At 36.4% G+C, this 22592-nt stretch overlaps 1 protein-coding gene across 6 annotated transcripts in view; it reads left to right on the forward strand.

Annotated features, from left to right (window-relative positions):
* The window catches only part of pnt (ETS transcription factor pointed), a 416779-nt gene that overhangs the window by 233021 nt on the left and 161166 nt on the right, over positions 1-22592 (forward strand). Inside the window, exon 1 of one of the 6 annotated variants that reach the window (XM_081730016.1) lies at positions 12314-13049. The exons of the other annotated variants lie outside the window; for them this stretch is intronic. Within the exon in view, the coding sequence (XP_081586142.1) occupies positions 12980-13049 (70 nt within the window). The 5' untranslated portion in view covers positions 12314-12979. Of the gene's footprint in view, positions 1-12313; positions 13050-22592 lie in introns of those variants that run through there. 6 annotated transcript variants of the gene reach the window in all.

Raw genomic sequence — 22592 nt, forward strand, 5'->3', positions numbered from 1 at the left:
GTGATGTGTTGGATTCTTAGTATCTGGCTTTGTCTCGGGTGTTGTTGTTGTAGATAATGGACCAGAACGCAAGGACCTCTATCGAAGGGTCCCACGCGATAATCGCTTCGGGGGAGGAAGTGGTTTATCGTCGTCTGCTGGGCTTTTCTTCTTGTAATTAACGAGGGAGACGGTAATTAGTCGCCTTCTGTGTTTGGTTGACAAGAGATAAACAGCTTGCTTTACCACCAGAAATTCAAAGCAACCTTCAAACCGCCTCCTTTCTCGGGATGGTCATCGGGTTTCAGTTTGAAAACAAAGCAATAGTCTTAACAGGGGTGCCTCCATGCATATGTGTATATGTGTGTGAGTATATCTCTGGATGAGTGCAGCTCGGCTCTGTTGATAGCATATCTATGCTTCCAAACAAGTGTGTCGACTGATACGTGGTTCGGCTTCATTCGTTGAGTTTGTGCGTATGTCATCATGTATTTAGATGGATTTATCTCGTGTTTTCACAAACAACTATCGTCTGTGACACAGACCCCTTTCGCTCCTATTTCAACACAAGACAACAGAAATTCGTCATATCAACAATTTTGCGGTTTCATCTCTCTCTGTTATTATTTAGAAAAATGTTATCGTATCTTACGTTGTTGCCAATTAATTCCAAAATATCACTTGCATTTAACGAAGTCACGAAGCTGATCAAAGTTTTATGTATAAGTATAAACTCTGATGCGTAGATTTCGAGAAATTACAACTTAAAAATGAAACCTTTTAGTCGAACGTCCCACGGTTATGCCCTTTAGACTAACGGAGACGGATGATGAAAGGAAATGAATGATAATGGAAGAATTGGTGGAATGTGAAAGTGGGAGGAAAGGGGAGTACTCCGAGAAAACCCACGGACACGATGTTGTCCACCACAAACTTACTTGGCCGGGGATCGATGCAGGGACTCCTTGCACAAGAGATAAGCACTCTACAGCAGCCATTGTGTGTCTTCTCGAGGAATTAGAAAACAACGATTTCTTTTGTAAACCTAAAAAATGATTCTATACGATTGTCACGCTATCTGCTAAGATGAAAGAGAGAGTAAACTATGCACTAATGGAACTTATCATTATGACACTACGAAGGACAATAGTACACAGTATGGTTTAATGAGATAAGTTAAAATTATGAATAACTCTAATTTTTCTTTAATAACAATGTCTAAAAATAAATCGATAAAATATAGAGGCGCACTCATTGTGAGGGTTCACCTGCTCCGGATCACCCCTCTAAAACTTTGTAACTCGACCCACATTTCAGAGGTAGATAGTCCACGCTTCTGGTGTGTGTCCCTGGTTCGATTCCAGCTCGCGCCAAATGAGCTTTGTGATGGAGAAACCCCGATATATATATATATATATATATATATATATATATATATATATATATATATATATATATAAATAATAATGTGTGTGTGTGTGTATAAGTGACTACCCACATAGCACAAGTATGTCTACGGGATGTCCGAGACTGAGCCCGCAACGGACGACGGGACATCCCTGGATTATCCGAATGTGCTCCTTGGACATCCACAGGATTTCCGCGGGAGATCCAGATGTCCGCTAATATCTCGGGATACGGGATATTCAACGGGACCACGAAGGGATGTCTATTGGTTTTCCCTCGGACCTCCTGTCCCATCTGGGACGTCCCATGCAGGACGTTCATGGGATGTCTTCCCATTGTCCCGATAATCCCGGGAACCGAATAGGATGATTGGGATCAAAATGGGACATCCCAGGGACATAGTGTGCTATGTGGGTGTGTTTGTAACTTTATAACTCTTAAACCATACGACTGATCTCGATCAAATTTTCAACATAGGTAAGGTTCGGGCCTAGAATGGTTATCATTTCACCTTGAAGGTGCAACTTAGGGGATGGGTTAGGGGAAGATATTTTTTTAGAAAAAAGTAATTGAAAATGACGTATATTAGTATCGAATCCATAGTTTTCGGGGTCGCTAAGACGAACAGTGACACTTCCGATGCCGTTTAAATCCAACTTCTGCCCTTTTATGTCCAAAATAAAACGTATTCCCGGGGTATTCTGCAAGTCCTTGATAAGAGAAAGTTATCTAAGTGATCGAGCAGAAAGGAAAGACAACAATAATTGTCGTCGAAGACAGTGTAGAGCGAAGGGGAATTGTTTTCTCTGTGGTGACATTTTCTTTTACTCTTTTGCAATTTACAATTTGTCTTCCATGATGTTTGTTGTTAAAGAAGCACCTTTGATATACGATAATTTACAAAGGAAGTTGTGCTTTTATTATTATTATTATTATTTTTACATACAACTGTTAGTGTTTTTGTTCGAAAGAGGTCTCTGAGAGTCTTCTTGCAAGAAAGATATAATAATAATGAAATAAGCTGAAACTAAAGTCAATTTCTAATGCCTTGCAGCGTTGTTCTTGAGGACTAATCTCTTCTGGACCCGCGTGTTTCTCCAAAGACCGTGGCAGGTCATCAAGATTCATTCATTTGTTCTGTTGAAGGGAAAACTTCGGTCTTCGTTCAGTGTTTACAATCTTCTTGTAGTGTGTGTATGTTTTTTTTTTTTTTAGTCCTTACGTGAAGTGAAGTACCTTCACCTTTTAAGGATTTTATTTTTTTTTTATTTAACTCGAACGACCTGGAAAAAGTAACAGTACATATGAGATAGATGAGGCTTAGTAGAAATGATTATGTTTAGAGCGAGAATGAGCCGAGAGGGGAAGGCAGCCATTTCGCCTGGCTTTGTTGTGTGGTTCTGTTATTCACACTGGACCCACAGCTTTTTTTTTTTTTTTTTTTTTTTTTTTTTTTTTTAGAATGTGTGTGTCTCTTCTTCCCTTCCTCCATCTCCAGTTTGTATATTTTTCTCCCGTTGATCGCTGGAGGGGCCTTGTGGGCGATGACCCAAGCATCGCTCCGGGCACTTCGAAGCCGCTAGCTCTTTCAGTTTTTTGCAGCTTCATTCATTCAAGAAGTTGTTCGAAATCAGGTTTCTTTCTCGGTAGCAGTGTCGTAGAATATAGAGAGAGAGTCGTGAATGGCCGACAATTTTCTTCATTTGCCCTTTTAGAAAGTGCTTGTAATGTTGTTAGTATTTTATACTTTATACTTGGTATTATAAGCAACCTTTTCACTCAAATGTTATTATACACTTCAGTCAGTATTGAATACACAACATGCAGAAGGTGGCAACAATTTTCTCAAAAGTTTATTTAAAAAAAAAAGAAAAGAAAAGAAAAAGAAATATTTTTGTAAGAGTCAGTTTTGTAGTTTTCCGCAATTGTTGAAACAAGTGGAAGCTTAGAGAAAGACAAGTTTTTAGTTACCACGAGACATGAAAAAGAGTATAGTGCACCTAACACATGTTGATGTATGAATATTCATCTTCTAAGAGCTTTTTGGATCAAAAGATCCAATATATTCCATTCAATCAAACATTTTCTCGTTCGACTCATATCTCGAGAACTACAGATAGTGTAGCCAAACCCAAACTTAGTATGAATTGCTTATTCCGTAGAAAATACGAAAACTCGATTTAGGGGCCGTTCAAAAATTTTGTGGTCCCTGATCCAACATCCAAGTAGTATCAGCATCTTTCATCTGAAGTTTAAAAAAGTTGTGTTTCTCTGCCCATTTTTTAAGACCACTTACCGACCCACTTTATCCAGTAACCAGATCCTGACGGACCAACCCGAGCTATTACATTTTCCGCATTTGTTTCAATTTAGACAAGCACGAGTAAATTCGCACTTTATTTCGTCGACCGTTCTTTCGTGATTTATTGCGAGATATTTCGTGTACAACATAGTCACGTTTGGGACCCAAAATTCCATCAGAAGTAACCTAAGTAGTAAAACGAAATAACTCGGGTTAATCTGCGAAGCGGTTTTAAAGAAAGAAATTATTATTAATGAAATGAATTTTTCAATTTCAACTATTTAAAGACCATATCGCTAAAAAATTTCGCTTCAGTGAAACCAGGAGTTCATAGTTTCCGTATCTGCAAGAAAAAATAGTGTCTTGGAAGCACACTGTAGCCACATTGCGATATCTTCGCGCAACTTTGAAAAGGGATGAATCTTCCAGTAACTTCGTGTTTAGGCCATTTATGTTTCTACGGATATTTTCTGACACAACAAAGGAGTGATTACTGCTGAAGATACAAGGAACAATGTACTGAGTTGTTCGATCTATTAAAAATACAATAGTATCTTTTCTATCGGAAACTACTCTATACAGTAAATAAGCATTAACGAAAGCTAGATTCATATCCTCTTTCGAAATATCAACATATATTATCTTTTAACAAAAGAGACACTGACCAAAGCTTAAAACCCACTTTATTTTAAATTATAATTTGTTTCTTTTATTTTTGTATAATATTTTAAATTATAATAAAAATATAAAAAAATAAAATAAAAATATAAATATAAATAAATTATAATTTAAAATAAAGTGGGTTTTTAACCAGTCCTGCCTAATAAATAAATAAATAAATAAATAAATAACCGAAGCTATAGCAGACAAAGGCGCCGATTTCTCTGTAAATTTGGGGGGGGGCATGTAGATGCAGAAGGTATATATATGAAGATTTTAAGACAAATTGCGCTCAAATTATGCCAAATATTGTATACTCATAAATACAATAGGGGCCCACATGAGCTTTGGGGGGGGGCGGGCCCCCTCGGCCCCCCAGGATCAGCGCCCTTGATAGCAGGGCCAGCAAGAGATACTCTCTGACGTTTCATACCACATGTAGAGGGACAGTGCATCCCCTACTTTGGTACTAATGTTAACAACCACGGTCACACTGTCTTACACCATTAATTAAATTGCTACTATACATACACAAAAAAAGCCTTGACACGTGACCAGTGGCAACGTCACTGCGAGCTGTCAGAGACCTTCTCGTGTTGGCCCTGCTATAGTTTCATTTCCTTCCAAAATTATTAATCCTTCAGATTCTTAGTGTGTTAATATTAATTATTTGTATTCTTACCAAATAATACTAGAAATCAGCTTACACAGTGAAGAAGCATTAACCAAAGCTATTTTTTTTCTTTCTTTCGAAATATAAACAAATCTTGATAATAACCCTTCATCTTTTCCTTAATAATACATTTTGATATATACTGTATATATTTTTTTACCTGTAGAGTTAGAGGAGGGATTGCATTGTACTGACTGAGGATGTTCCTGGTCTTCACGTCCATTTACTCGAATGTTCTTGTGGAAGGGGCAAGGAGTTTTGAAGCGCGCGCGGAGGGTGCCCAAGGCTGTGGATCCCCTCTCCCGCCGCGCCGAACTCCCTGCAGCAAAGACGTCTAGCCTCGCTCGAGGTGTTCTCTAGTAGTGCTTCCGGTGCAGGGTAAAGGGGGATTCCCTGTCCCTCGCCTTCCGGTGAACGAAGGAACAGAACACTCGGCAGATGACTTGGAGACGTCGTCGATGTGGCACACGATGTAACCGACGACGATATTCCCTCTCAATTGCATTTGAATTCGCGAACATGCCTTAAAAGAAAAAAAGTTTGCTAGAATCAGACCTAGTTTCGTCGCAGAATATTTGTAATTTTAAACAGTATTTAGATACATTGATCTATCATTTTGTTATTTATGTTTGGTTGTCATTTTTATAGACCCTATCGCAATATACGAAGCAGAACGGGGGTTTGCTCAGCATTTTTGGAGAGCTATTTCAGCGACCGTTTGTCCAGAAAGTCAACAAAATTAGTGATGGATTCTTATATGCTGATTACTCATCGTCCACCCCAAAACCCGGTTTTTCGGTTTTACAAATTGATACCGGTTTTATATTGAAACCTGGTTTTGGTTTTAAAACCGGTTGAGTTTTCAATTTTTATCCCTTCTCGTTAACTTAATTAAAAAGGACTTCTAGAAGAGGAAGAATCGATACCAGCTTCGGCGGAAATCACACTGGTTTCAGTAAAAAAAAAAAAAACCAAAACGCTTTTGGTGGAAAACGTTTTCGATGAAAAACAGTTTTTTTAACTTTTTTTTTTTTTTTTTTTTTTTTTTTTTAGGAAACCGAAATGTCTGTTTTTCGGTTTCTGGTTTTAAAAAACGGTTTTGCCCATCTTTGCTTAAAAGCCCTATGCTACGCCGTAGACTTTCTTACGTTCTATCACAAGGTTCTTGGTTTACTTTGGGTATATAAAAGTCATATTTCATTCGGGCAGAAATATGAAAATACACTTATTTTTCTTTCCACATGTTACGAATCGTTCAATTTGTCTTTTTTTTTTTTTTTTTACTACTATATTTATTTTTAAAATAATTGAAATTAGACTCCACTTCTTTAAAGTGTCATGCCAACGTGAATGATATGTGGTCAGCTCAGATTGTCTTCATTTTGGACTGTCTAATCAAGAGCTTAATATCGCCTACTTATGTGTATTTTCCCAATTGTCTAGTTACAAAAGATAAACATAAAAATGATATGCTTTCATTTAGAGTAGCAGGTTTCAAACGGTGTATCGCGATGGAACCATTGGTGTCCCGGGAAAAAAATCAGTTCATTGAAACTAGGCGTTAGATATAAAAGAAAAGTTAAATTTTAATAGATATCTTGTAAGATCTTAAATTACATAGTTAGAGGGCCAAAACCGAAAAAGATCGCCCCGCTTGCAATACGTTAATTTAGAACCTCATACACAAAAGAAGTCTTCCTTATTATCATCAATTAAGCCAAAGGTACCCGAATGGCATTTCATTATGCCGAGTCTAGATTATCCTCGACTGTATTTGAACAGATACTAAAATAAATAAATGCGGAAAATAAACAATAAAAGTTTCTTTAATGACTAAAAGGATCCCTCTGAAGCTTTACCTCTTAACTAGCCTTTGGTTAACTGGGGGTCCCGCCCCCAGACCCCCAAGTTTGCTCGACCTACGGCCTCTCACCTTTAAACCCGCAATTCTACCGAATTTCAAGTTCCTTTTCCTATTTCAAATGTCTAAAAGATAAAAATTTGTATCCCAAGAAAACGCCCATTTAAATAACATGAAGATTTTTCATTTCCCCTTTAGACTCCCTAAAAACTTTTAAAAATATTCCCTTTTGGCAATTTTCCTGTGGGTTACTTCCGGAAGGATGGAATCATAGGGTTACTCCCGGAAGGAAGTAGGGCCAAATTTCATCGTTGTGGTCCTACAGGAAGTGCCTAAACATTTTGAGGGGTGTAGAAGATATCCCAAAAAAGATTTTTCAGTTCTCCGTAAAACCAGACTAAAGTTGGAAATTTTTATTTTTAACGTTTTACTTAGGTAACGATAATGAAAACAATCGAACGAATTTCAAGTTGTTATTCCAATTCCAAGTACCTAAAACATGAGATTATAGGTAAAAAAAAAGGGGGGGCTGTTTAAATAACATGGGGAATTTCTTAATCCCCCCTTTAAACGCTTAAAACAAAAAAAAATCAGTTTTGATAATTTTCCTATGGGTTAGTCCCGAAAAGCTACAACCATGCCAAATTTCAACTCTCCACGTCCACCGGAAGAAACCGTTCTTTTATGTCAGTTCATGTAGTTTTATAGGTCTATATAGTTAGGATTTTGAAGTTCAAATTATTTCTTGAAATTTATGGAGATCAGAGAAATCAAGGAAAGTGATTTAAATATCCTCGTATTCCAGTAAGTTCGTTGAAATGAGAAATACGTTGTTATACCCATATTGCTACACGTATGTTGAAAATGGCTTTTACATCTTCCTTTCTTAAAATTAAATGTTCAGATGACTTCGTGTATCGCATTGATACATTATTAAAATATCGTGGAATTTGTTGTAGTCGTGGCTGTGGAAGTAATCCATAGTTGTCGTACAGGGAGAAAAGAAGACTCTAATCCTCGTTGGAGAGATGTCGCTGCACCAGAAATAGAGTCGGTGGTCGTGAAAATAAACATTCCTCCGTCAGTGAGTCCACTTGCAGCTGGGTTGACGGCACAAAACACACAGAGGACAACTTCTTATACCTTTGACGCAAAAGATATTTTCCCTGTTGTCCCAGCCTTGTTTGGAACCTATCTCTCTTCAAGCACCGTATGGTTTGTAATAACGCTTGTTAATAATAAACGGAAACGGTTTACCTTTGCAATGTTATCCAGAGAAAACCATATCATACACTTTAGAAGTAATATGTAGCGTTCTGTAGTAAGCCTTGCGTTCTGTACAGGTCCACACTCTGATAAAATGCACAAAATTGTCCTTCTTAATCAGATATTTCGAGAAGCTATTTGAAATATTCGTGATATGTAATTGCGACGTGATTAACTTTTAACGGACATGTCCTTTTGTGCCTGGTCCCGGATTTCATTTCCAATGAATGCACACAATTTTAGTTGTTATCGGGAGCACGGTGGCTCATCAGTGGTAAAGCGCTTACCTCTGGTGCATGGGGTTCCTGGTTTGATCCCCAGCGAAGTAAGTTTGTGGTGGGTAAGATCGTGTCCGTGGGTTTTCTCGGGATACTCCTATCTCCTCCCATTTTCTCATTGCCCCAATTGTTCCATCATTCACTTTCTGTAATCATCATCTCCCTTAGCCTAACAGGAATAACCGTGGGCTATTAAACTCAAAATATTTTTTTTTTAGTTGTTATCTCTCGACATCGTGAGGAAAACTAAGATTTAGTTGAATTACAGAGTATCGAATTGCAATCTACAAGTCCAGAAATAATATCGATGGGCACCGATGAGTTAAACCACACATCATCTAAGAAAAATACCTTCTATCTGATCAGAGACCTTCGTAGGCAATAACGCGAAGTAATTTATATAGAATTTTTGTATGATTTGTAGAATAATAGCCGTGCAACGCACATTGTAGTTTACATGAATAGTTACAAAGTTTTCAAGTAACCTAATAAAGGATAACAGGATATGAACGTTGTCGTCTGTGATATGCATGATATAACCTCAAGTATAGGCAACCAAACATGCATTTTAGTTAGTTGGGTTGCATATCAACCAGGCGTTTAATATCACTAGCAGAGCTGTCTCGTCTCGAATTTTGTCAGGAAAATTATATCTCGTCTCATCTCGTGCGCATCCCTAGTAAAAAAAGAATTGTTAATGGTATTTACTTCAGTGTAAGTTTAATCGTAATGTGAGATGTGGTTATTATGTAGCCGCAATTTTTTAGTTTAAAGGAAAAAAATATTTTTTCTCGAAATCTACACAGAAAAATTACGCTCATCCGTAATATTTTGATTAGCTCAATTGGATCTATCAGTTGATTGGTAAATGCCTCATCTTTGTGAATATTTTTTCCCGTTAAACGTTAAACAACAACAAAAACTTCTCTTCGGTGATCTGCAAAACGTATTTCTCACGTCGTGCAAAAAGGACAGGTATTTAGTGTTACTTCAACTTAATTGCGTCGTTTTTTTGTTTTAAGTTTAACCACTTAGCCGAGAATTGGGTACAGGAGTTATAGGGTGGATTGCACCAACTTTATTGCGGATATCCTGCTCTGCTAATGCAGGAGGCTGTCGTGTATATCTTAAGTAGCACACAGAAGTACACAATTACGAAAATAAAAGTAGGATTAAAGCATTAAGCAAATGGACGGAGTGAGGTTAAAATATTTTGAAAAGCATTTTTTTACTTATTGAGGTCAGAATTCAATAACTTCCTTTTCTTCGATGAAGCAAGGACCTTCCTCAATTTTAGTAATGCTGATCATAAAATACAAAATTAGTGATCTTATCAAATGGATATTGTTACGAAAGTTGAAATTCGCCGTATAAGGTAGCAGATTTGAAAATTCAATCCACTAAATTGATACAAGAGTATTTTTTTTGTATATCTATTAGTGTGCTTTTTTAAAAATTAAAGTTATTTAATTTGTTTTGATAGACGAACCGATAAAGTACCTTAGGTTAATTCAGGTATGAAATGAAATCTTAGTTTTCATGTCCCAAGGTTATTCTCTCTGCGCTAAAGGTAACGGGGGAGTAATGAAAACGAATGATTGTAAAAATAATTTACCGAGCGAAGTAGCTCAAGTGGTAGAGCGTTGGATTCGCATTCGGGAGGTCGTAGGTTCGATTTTCCCTGCTGCTGAGTATCCTGACTAGGGTTTTCCTCATTCTTACCAGGCAAATGCTGGGATGGTACCTAGTAAACAAGTCCCTGGCCGATACCTTCCCAAATCCTTTCCATTGATATTGTTGTTGTCAGATATTCATGTATAAAATGGTCTCTGAGCAGTATCCGGTGATTGTTGCTAAATAAATTGCTGGAGGGAGAACATGGAAAGAAACGAGAAAAGAATGAAAAATACTAGGAACACGATGTTGTCTACTGTAAACTCACTTGGCCGGGATTGAATCAGGCCGTCCACGCACCAGGCACCACTCTACATGTGAGACATCCTCCTCACCTGTGTGCCCTCAGCTATGTGATAAGTTAGGTCTCGCAACCAGAAGGTTCAGATTTGGATCTCTTGCTTTCAGGTACAGGGAGGCACGGTGCCTCAGTAGTAGATCTCTTACCTCTGGTGCATGTTGTCCCTACTTCGATCCCCGGCCAATTAAGTTTGTTGTGGACAACATCGTGTCCGCGAGTTTTCTCGGTGTACTCCCGTTTCCTCCCACATTCTCATTCCACCATTTCTTCCATCATTCATTTGCCGTAATCATTGTCTCTCTCAGCCTAAAGAGCATAACCGTGGGACGTTAAACTGAAAGATTTCATTTCATTTTCTTTCAGATAGTTCTCTAATTTTCCTCGCGTTACTCGGGCAATGTTGCACTACTTATGTAATTTGGTTTCCCCCATATGTTCTTCAATTACAGACCCGATACTGATAGTTTTCGGTTATCTTGCTGACAGTTGTTCTTACTTATTTTATCTGAAATTATCTGAAACAGTTTTCTCTTAGTTTCAGCAGACAATTACAAGGATGGTGTACCTATCCATCTAATCCTACTGTTCCAATGAGCTTATAAACCTTTATAAACCTTACATAAGTTATTACAAAATAAATAGAAACATTAATTAAAAAGTAGTAAATAAGAAACATAAACAGCATGATAAGTCATCAATTACCGCTGAGTTCATTTTTCTAGTCGCCGCCTTTACCTAGATTTTTGAGTAATTCAAATTCTGGTCATACTGTAATTTCTATGGATGGCAACACTGAAAATTATTACGATTCCTATTTTCGGGTGTAGAATAACATTATCTATTATTGTGGTAAGTTACATTTTATTACCTCTTTCCACTTACGAAAAACGGGCAAAAGAAGAATTATTAGTTTTTCAAGAATATTTAGTAGTCTGTCCCCTTAATATTGGACTAAGGAAGAAATTGGTCAAGTGCTATATATAGAATATTGGACTTTATGGTTTAGAGACTTGGACATTACGGAAGTTAGATAAGAAATCTTTAGAGGACTTCAAGATAAAATGGACGGAGAGAGTAACAAACGAAGATGTTTTGAAACGGATAGGAGAGAAGAGAACACTTCTAGCCAACAGCCTTTGTAGGAAGGCCCAATTGGATTGGACACATCTTGCGAAGAAATTGTCTTCTTCAGACAGCTATATAAGAAAATATAGAAGGAAAGCGTGGAATAGGAAGAAGAAGTACACAAATGATCGATGATTTGAAAAATAGAAAAAAAAAATATTGGGTGTTAAGAGAGGAAGCTGAAAATCGAGAAACATAGAAGAAGCATTTCCAGGCCCAAATCTAAACTTTTAAAAAAAATCATGAGTCCCAAGACCTGTCATGCCAGAATATTTAATAATAATAATAATAATAATAATAATTGCTTACGCAAATTTAAGTTGCAGTATAAGTTCATTACGCTGGTGTAGTGACCTCTGTTTAGCGTGGTATAATTCGTGTGATTGCTTTCCCATCACTAAAATGCTTTCCTCTCCTTTGTTGATATATTGTCTGCTGATAACTGAGGGGAAATAAATAACAAACAATGTTTTGAATTCTGAAGATGTTTTGTGGCTTGGACGATCCGATCACCTTGTTAAAGAGACCAAGAGTTGCTGGGATTTCCGCTCCGCTCCGCTCTCCAGTTCACAGAGCAATCGAAGGAGAAGAGAGAGAAGATAGTCGGACGGGATGTTGGACCAGGTGCTCCTCGTATCCCGTTCTCACGTCTCCGTCCCCTTTCCCCGCATCAGTTGAGAAAGAAAGAAAAAAAAACCTGGTCCCCCGTGGGCGGTTCAAGCGAGTGTGTGTGTGTGAGTGAGTGAGGGCTGCAGCGAGGGTATTCATTCATAAACTCGACAGTGAGTACGAAGGTTGTTCGTGTAGAGCCTCATTAGTTGCGGTTGGTTCCCCAACTGAGAACGCAGCGAGCGAGGTGGCTGACGATGGTCCTTGCAGTCGCCGAAATATCTTAGCAGTATATATCGACGGACAATTGTTGTCGTTTTCTACAGAATTGTTTTTTTTTTTTTTCTGAATCAGATCTTTTTTTTTTTTTAATTTGTTCGTTATTTGTTTCGCGAAATTCCAGTGCAAGAACCATCAACAGGTGAAGAAGTGCGCGTGCTAGTTGCCAAGCAACCATACTCTTCTGTGTTCAGAGTGAGATGCAGTGCCGGGGTCCGGAGCCAATGAGAGCCGGGCGCCGAGAAACAATAGCCAATCAATAGAAACAAAGTGACGTCGAGAATTTTGGTGTGTGTCGAAGGAGGGGCTCTTCAGTCCGGCCTCTTCCATCGCAGGTGGTGCCAGTTGTGAGTGTTTGTGGCCTGTGCACGTGTGTTGGAGAGAAGCGCCCCGGAAGTTTGTGGGGGGGTCCTCACAGAGATCGGGTTACTCTTGCGCCGGAAGTTCATTGTGAAGATGCGGACAGCCACATGGGAAGGCGGCTGAGGGCTGCTGCTGCTCGTGTGGATCTCTCAATTGATTTAATCCTCGGTTCATCTTGTTCCTCTAGTCATCACTTGTACACATGTATTTAGATTGGGAGACTTACGCCGTTATGGGAATTAAAACTATGAAGTCCTTCAGCAGGCCGAAAGGTAAGATTGGTTGGTGCATGTGCTCAACAAAGACAAAAAAATTTAATAAAGATACCACATATAAAGAAAAACATAACTCAGAGTGGTTCCTGTCCTCACTGAATGTGTTGCGAAATATCTCGTTAGTAAGAAGGTATCCCACTGTTAAAGATCTCCCGGCGTCTAGACTCTTCCTTCAGACCGTAGCTAAAAAGCCCCTTCATCCTTATCTTTGTCTGCTCCTGTTTGCCTTTCCTCAAACAATCTTTGTTGTTGTTGTTGTTGTTTTGTTGTTCAGATTGTCATTTCACCCGGTCCTTAATTCTATATATTGTGTAATTATCTCCCTGGAGCTATTATCCGTAGACGCCAACAAAGCACTCCTCAGAGGTTTTCTTAGTTTCCGTGCCTTGTTTCTGAAGACAGTGCCGTTTTTTAAGAGTATTATATTTGATGACAACTTTCTTGAAATGTTCGCAAGCATTCAGGCTAGGAAATATGATGTCCCGATGTCCCTCTAATTTGCCAGGTGCTATATGTCCTATTGCAATACCTATGAATAGGTTAGTAAAAACGAGTCTTAAATGGTTAGGCTTAACTAGTCACATTAGGCAATACTGATTTGAATTAGCTCATATCACCAAATCCAAATTATAATGAAACCTTCAATTTGATATCTTATTTATTCTGTAATTACGTCGCTACGTTTACAGAATCATCGACTGCATCGTAATCGCAGTGCTTCTGTACCCTTATCTTAAAATAATGTGACATCATAAAGGGAAACTAATTATTCTAATTACAAATTCGTCGTAATGACAAGGACACGTATTTTGTCATCATCCATTAATCGATATATTTTGCATTTATACTGCCAATATTTGCCAATCACATCAAATTCGTTTACATAGCAAATACAGAATTCTGATCCCATCTTTTAATACTTTTTTTTTTTTTTTAATTTCGATCCTTTATACGAGTCGTCTAGTTCCAAAATGGTTCTTGTCCATTTACAGAAAATCCCAGAAAACCGAGAAAACCTGTTAAGATCGATGCGTTTTGTAGAACTGGAAATATTTGAGAATGTTCAGATTTTCCACATTCCAGTATTCCTAGTTCCATAATACATTCAGATCCTATATTTCTCGGATTTTCTGTAAATGGGCAAGAGACGTTTCGGAACTGGACTACTCATACCGTCAATACGGGGTAATACTCTGTACAATCAGCTTGAGCAATCTTTAAAGTGGATTCAACTGTTTAGGTACATTGTCCTACACCATAAGAAAATTGATTTTCGTTAACAGAAAACTGTACCCCAACTTGTCCCTTCACTACGATGTTAAAATAAAGACAAAATAAAATTCTGTAAGATGGCGCCACCATGACTAGTAGTGCCAAAATTGACTTTTAAAATATTTGTTATATTAAGAATTTAGAATAACTCTAGATCAGGGTTTCTCAACCTGGTGGTCGCGAAGATAAGCGAAAGAGAGAAGTATAATTAGAATCTAATACCGGAAAATATTTTAAATGTTATTTTAAATTTTGTTCTGATAGGCATGTTTTTAGCTTTACACACACGGTTAAGAACAACAAAAAATAGGTCTACTAACTTAAAAATTTTCAACAGATGCAGAGTTGTTTAAAAATCAATTTAAATGAAAGAGGTACGATATGAAACCTAATGAGAACTGCATGTTGAAATACCAGAAAAATACAAATACAACAAAACCTGCATATTGAAATACAATTAAAATTCAAAGCTAATGAGATAAACCTGAGCATGGTGTAGGTCTAATTTAATTAGTGCGGCAGTGTCTGGTTCAAACTTCGTGACGCACATTATCAAGTTATTTAAAACACTCAATAACTTTTTTAACAACTGTCCAAGTATTTTAAAACCAAAATTAGAGATAATTTTATTTATTTTTTTTATAATATGACCCAAAATAAAGGAAGTTACGAAGTTTTAAAATTTTCAAACGCCCTCTATTTTGAAACATTATGACGAATCGGATTTAATATTTGTAATATGAATGAACTGACCAAATTTGGTTTTAATCCATTCGCTTTTAGGGAAGTTACTGCATCCACTATTTACAGGAAATGAATTCAACCATTATAGAAATAGATGGATATCGTGAGATCTTCGCAATAGGCATATTAAAAACCCCACGCAAGCTTATTACAAACCAGAAATTATAAGGGGGTCGCTGACAAGAGGATGTGATAAAATGGGGATCGTAATAGGGATTAGGTTGAGAACCACTGCTCTAGACATTTGCCATTTTGGAAGAATTTTAGTTCCGTGTATTATGTAGAACGGTGATTACGGACTGGAATAACTTATTCACTTGTAAAAGATGCTACGAAAAACAGAAATTGAAAATGAATAATAATCACGGAAACTATTTAAAAAGTAATACTAATTAAAGATAAATAACTTTACCGTTAAAGGTTTTCGTGGCAGGTATACTGAGTTCGATTCTCAAACTATGTTCATTAATTCTACTATCGAGAAATATGTATCTATTTTACAAAACACTGGGGTTAGAGAAAGTTTATTGAAATAATATTTACCATGAAATGAAAATAATACTACGATGCTCTGATTATTATTATTATTATTATTATTATTATTATTATTATTATTATTATTATTATTATTATTATTATTATTATTATTATTATTATTATTAATGTGAATTTAATAGAAATTAAAAAGCAAAATCCAAGCAAATATTGGGGGCCGCGGTGGCTCAGTAGTGGAGCGTTCACCTTGGTGCTTGGGGTCCCGGGTTCAAACCCTGCTCCCGCCAAGTGTACTTTGAGGTGGACGAACACCGTGTGCGTGGGTTTTCTCGGTGTTCTCCCGTTTCCTCCTACTTTCTTCATTCCACCATTTCATTCATCTCTCATCATCACCGTCTCCTTTCGCCTAACCGGCATAACCGTGGGACGTAAAACTCAAAAATTTCATTTTTTTTTCAAAGCAAATATTGGTACATAATTAAGAATAACGTAGCCTACTTTGAAACCATCAAATTCATTTTATTTGAATCAAAAATTAACCAGGCTAAGCAATACTCTGTGTACAAAGAACTTATTTGGATTCAAATGACACATTAGTCTGAATAAAAAATCGAATATTTATGCACTAAATATTTCATAACACACCTTTCAGTGCATTGAAATACCCGTCAGAATTTAAACAATGTATCAAAAGATGCACTTAACAGTCCTTTTTTTCTTTGTTCGTACGACTTTATGCAGTAAAAAAAGTGTATGGTATATTCGTGAAACATTGTTTTCTTCTAATAATTGTGAAACGATAATTTCTATCAGAAAGCTCTTTAGTGATTTAATCCCAGTTTTGTTAGAGTACCCCTTTCGCAAAAACGCATAAAATCTATTGGGGATACTGTGGCTCAGTGATAGAGAATTCATCTCCTGTATAAGGGACCGCTGGTTCGATTCCAAACCATGTGAGGTTATGATGAACAACATCGAGTTCATGGGTTTTCTCAGAGTTGTGCCGTTTCCTTCCTCATTTTCGTTCCACCAATATTCACTTTCGTTCATCATCCGTCTCCTTTACTTTGAGAGGAATAACCGTGGAATGTACAATTACATACTTTTTTTTTTTTTTTTACAAAAATGTTACTTTTTTCCCCTAAGCATCGAATTGCTCTGAGAGATGTTGATCATTCCCGAACACGGAACCAAATTTTTCGATGACAGAATTTATTCTGTAGATACAGTAACGAAGATGAAGACAAATGCTGAAGAGCATTACGTAGATCGAGAGAATTTTAAGTACAATATAGAGCAAATCGGGGAGCAGAAATTAGCATGGGGAGATAATGACGAAAGAAGCATTTACGGAAAGCGGTAGTGTCTATTTTATGAGTCTTTGTTGAACAAAGGTAGGAGAAAGTCTCTTTTTAAATGTTTCCTGCAAAATACGTGCTGTGTAGGGACAACATATGAACACTTTAGGGACAAAATATGAACACTACCATTGGCGGTTCTTGAGGAATGTCACAATCGGTGCAAGCGTTAGAACAACTTTTAGCAAAAAGAAGGAATTTTTGTCGATTGTGACTTCCTTCAACAGCCGCTCTGAATTGCACAATAAACTGATCAAGAACGAATAGAGGCTTTTGAAATGTAAATATGGAAAAAGAGTGGAGAAAACAAGCTAGTTTGAACGGAAAACCAATAAGGAAGGTATAGGAATAATAAGAGGGAGGGAAACATTATTAGAGTCAGTTAAAAACAAAAAAATAAATAAATAAATAAAAATTGATTAGGACATTGAGAAGAAACCGTATTTTGTAAGATGTGATAGAATGCTGATGGAAGGAAAAAGGGGAACATGGAGAAAAAGACTGCAGTTGACGAGCAGTTTAAAATAGATTTACGTTAAGACAAAGAACCATAATGCATGAACGGTTCCGATTTTACCAAGATCACCTGCCAATAGTGACAAATAGTGACCTTTGGCTAGCTGAGGGCTCTGCACCCAGACCTCCGCGTTTGCTCGTACTACGTCTCTGCACCTCCTAAACCCACAATTCTACCGAATTTCCTTTTCCTATTTCAAATGTCTAAAAGATAAAATTTTGTATCTCAAGAAAACTCCTATTTAAATAACATGGAGATATTTCATATCCCCTTTAGACCCCTTGAAAACTTAAAATATTCCCTTTTGGCAATTTTCCTGTGGGTTACTCCCGGAAGGATACAATCTTGCCAAATTTCATCGTTGTAGCTTTAGAGGAAGTGTCTAAACATTTTGCTGATGTAGAAGTCCCATATAAATTAACATGGGAAAGATTTTTCAGTTCATAAAACCACTCTAAAGTTGGATTTTTATTATTATTATTATTGGTGATTTACTTAGGTAACAATGATGAAAATGTACAAGCATACCAAATTTTAAGTTTTTTATTCCAATTCGAAGTAACAACAATATGAGATAATAGTATAGGTAAAAAAACGCCCAGGGGAATTTCTTCATCTCTCCTCCCATTATTATTATTATTATTATTATTATTATTATTATTATAAAATATTCCGTTATCAATATCTTAGTAACAAATTTAGTTTGAATGAGGTTTTCTTCCATCTCAAGAGGACGAAAGATTAATTCGAGAAGCGGGTTTAAACCTGTTCATTTGTTCTAAAACAACGTGGAATACTTTTTTTTTTGTGTGTGTGTGTGTGATTTTATTAGTTATGTCCCAAATCTATATTTCATTAAGTGCTCTGACATAGTCTCGTGAATGTTGTCACGTGTACAGTGCGATTCGATTTCCGGTGGGAACAACGTGATGTGAGTTCTCTCCATCCCGGGACAACTAGTAGCTGAATTTAAATCTTTATTTGTTTAAAAAAAAGAAAAAGAGAAGAAAAGCAGAAATAGAATAAGGTTTCTGATAGGAGTCGGTGAGTTGACCTGACCACTGATCATTCAAGTAAGAATACTGAATGGCAGGCAATAACTTTTACAATCTGGTTCAAATCTCCTGACGTTTAAGGCGTGTCCTCCTTTTCAAAATAACCAATGCAAATTGGACTACGTTGTCTAATAACTTTGTTTCTGGATTACGACAAAGCAATTTGAAAGATACGTGCTTATGTCATTATAGCGTCAATACATTTTAAGAACGAATTTATTTTACAATATCTTAATTTCTCGCGTTAATGTTTCACGTTATGCCTGTACACGAAAGGAAGCGAAATCCGACAACGTTGCACCTACACGCCATTGGCTTTAGACAGACGTCAAGAAGTTTGAGTCGGACTTTAGTGTACTTTAACGCAAGAGAGAGTCTATTCGCTTATTCACGCACTTTTGGTGCAGATGTCCCCTCACTAAACGCATTATGATGGATTGGATTCCACTTCAACTGTAAGTCTAGAGCAGTGGTTCTCAACCGATGTGTAGCGACACACTAGTGTGTCACGCAGTCCCCGTAAGATGTGTCGTGAAATTATAGAATTTAAAAATCATGAAGAATATAATAATAATTGATTAAAATCGAGACAGACTGTACCACTCAACACCTCCAGCGGTAACAGTAATTCTTAGTGCTATATAGAATCATTATAAAAACTAATTGGTTTCACTATCATAGTAGATATTATTATTATTATTATTATTATTATTATTATTATTATTATTATTATTATTATTATTATTATTATTATTATTATTATTATTAATTTGAGTCGCGATGTCCTGGACTTTAAGTATAGTGTGTCGTCAGACAAAAAAAGTTGAGAACCACTGGTCTAGACGACGTCTTATATAGCCTTGCTACTGAAAAAATGACGCTATACTTCGATAAAAGAAAACAAACACTTAATACGAGAATATTCATTTTTATAGTTCATTTCCAAAGTACATTAAAGTTTTGAAAATAAGATACAAAAATTAAGAAACACTTTTCCATTAAAATATATTTTTTCCTCCTACGAGTAGGGATGCGCACGAGACGAGTCGAGACAGGATTTTCCTGACAAAATTCGAATCGAGACACGGCTCTTCCAATAGAGAAATATACATTTTTCGAGTCGAGACATCACTTTTACAGCACATTTTCGAGACGAGACAGCCACATATCTTGTCTCGTGCGCATGCCTACCTACGAGGACGTCAAAACTTGCATAAAATTAACATTTCTAATCCAATCTGCAGATTTGTAATAACTTGTGTCTACTAATATTTTGCGGTTAAAATTTAGTGGCGGAAGAATTGTTTTTATATATATACAAATCGCATGAAACATTTTCTTTTTTGGATCAAAAGATCCAATATATTTCAATCAAAACATTTCTTGTTGGCCTTATGTCTGGAGAACTACATATACTAATGTAGTTTAAGTCAAACTATCACTTAACTTAGTATGACGTGCTTATTCCTTAGAAAATATGAAAATTCGATTTAGGACCAGCTCAAAAATGTTGTGGATCCTGATCTAATAACTAGTTATTGACCAAGATCGCAATGTTTCGATCCATTTTTTGGTTTTCCTAATTTTCTTGTTTTCTTTTCTACAATGTAGACAAGGAGAGATGGAACCAATAAAGAAATAAATATAATTTTTTAAAAAAAGAAGGTGTGAAGTCTTCAGAAAGTAGCACGTTCAGGAATTCAAAAGACATTTTTGTGTGTGTGGATACGTCAAACCTTCTGAGTGACGAATGACAATTCATAAAATCTATAGATACTTGTTAAGTACACATATCGACAAAGAAAAACAACAAAATTTTATGTGCAGATTGTATTCAAAATATGTTATGTGTCATGTTGCTGATATCTCTTCAGAGATAACAATACAAACAAGTATTATTTTTATTTATTTATCTGTTCGTTTTTGAGTTTTATGTCCCTCGGTTATGCCCTTTAGACGGAAGAATGTGATGAAGATGAATCATAATAATGCATTGAATAGTGAAATATTTACAAATAATACCCATGTCCTGAACGGAATTCGAAGCTCGGAACAGGTAGATAAGGTTTTGGGATCTTACAACTTAATAAGTCTTAGACTAGAAGTTCCATTTTTTTTGGGGGGGGACACACTTTATATAACATTCACGACATTCAGGCACACTTATTATACTTTTTATTTGAATATTAAGATTATAAGTTTCTGTATTGTATTATCTAAGTATTGGCAATAGAACTAAATATCGGTGCTGGTGTTAATAGTCTTCATCCTGGCGAAATTAAAATACCGCTAATTTTTACAGTAATTATGCGATATCTTCAAATAGATAAAAGATAATTGAAATATGGAACAAGAGCGCCCTAGACAATATTAGTTTGCGTGAGGTACTGTTATCAAGAGTCACCTAGTGACTTCGTTTTCAACTGTTTAGAAACGTGAAAATAAACGCCGATTTTCAAAATGGATCGAAATCGAAAACAGATAAGTGAGTCGTGATAACGGTTTCTCATGTGAAATAATATTGTCTAGGGCGCTCTTGTTCCACATTTCGATTATCTTTTATCTATTTGAAGATATCACATAATTACTGTAAAATAGCGGTATTTTAATTTCGCCGGGATGAAAACTCTTAAGGGGTACAATCTGTCTCAAAATTGATTTTTTTTTTAAATTAAAAGCTTCATGCTAAAAATGACATGAGTCGTAAAACACACTTATGGACCATCGAAATGTCAAATTTTATTTTTAAATTCCAAATTTTCGCGACGCACTCCATAGATCTGCGCGACGTATCAGTAATTGGCGTCACACCGGTTGGGAAAGCCTGCCTTTAGACCACTCGTATATGCATGCGGTATTCTTCAATGTTTCTTCCCTTTTCCTTCTTATTTAGAACACCATCCCTTATTCTACATGTGTAAAATAACAACGTACTACAGATTAACGCGGTACCTAAAATTCAGTACTTCCACCGGGAACCGAGCTCCGATCTTCTACATCAAGCTAGATAATGAAATCTTTCAGTTTAACGTCCAACGATTATGACCTTTAGGCTAAGGGAGACTATGATTAAGAGTTTTCATCCCGGCGAAATTAAAATACCGCTAATTTTACAGAAATTATGTAATATCTTCAAATAGACAAAAGATAATCGAAATGTGGAACAAGAGCGCCCTAGACAATATTATTTTACATGAGAAACCGTTATCACGACTCATTTATCTGCTTTCGATTTCGAGCCATTTTGAAAATCGGCATTTATTTTCACGTTTCTAAACGGCTAAAAACGGAAAGCCAGTAGGTGACTTGTGATAACGGTACCTCACGCAAAATAATATTGTCTAGGGCGCTCTTGTTCCATATTTCAATTATCTTTTATCTATTTGAAGATATCGCATAATTACTGTAAAATTAGCGGTATTTTAATTTCGCCGGGTTGAAGACTCTTAAGGCAAGTGAATGATGATGTAAGAATTGATGCAAGGAAAATGTGGAAGGAAACGGAGTACCCCAAGAAAACCCACGGACACGCTGTTGTTCCATCATAAACTTACATGGCCGGGGATCGAACCAGGGAACCCAAGCACCAGAGGTAGGAGCTCTGCCACTGAGCTACTGCGCACCCGCTTTCCGCAATATCGAGTTGCTGTGTGGGTTACGTACCGTATATTTACGCTCTGAATTTGGTTCTACTGAGTCTAAGTGTAAATGTCGTGAATATAGTCTCAGGTACTTTTTTCTTCACAATTTCGCCCCGGAATTTTATAGTACCGATTGATGTTACAATGGATACAATTTATAGAATATCCATTTCTATTTTTTCTATTTTCAAACATGTTTGTGAAAAACCTTTTACAAAAAAATAATTCCTCCCTTTTCAAAAGCAACTTTTCCCTCAAAATTCCAGAGAAGCTAAGTTTAAATACTTAAGAATCTAAGCTGCTTTTCAGAAAATTATTCGAAAAAATCTCTCCAATAGTAATAGTAATAATAAAAATATTTTTGGAATATTCTAACAGGGGTGATTTATGTCATATGATAAGCTTAGTAATTAGATATTTATGAAATAAATAAAATCATTTACGCTACTTTCAGGAAA

This window comes from Thermobia domestica, chromosome 11 (assembly GCF_964235325.1).
Source record: "Thermobia domestica chromosome 11, izTheDome1.hap1.1, whole genome shotgun sequence".
Classification (NCBI taxonomy): Eukaryota; Metazoa; Arthropoda; class Insecta; order Zygentoma; family Lepismatidae; genus Thermobia; species Thermobia domestica.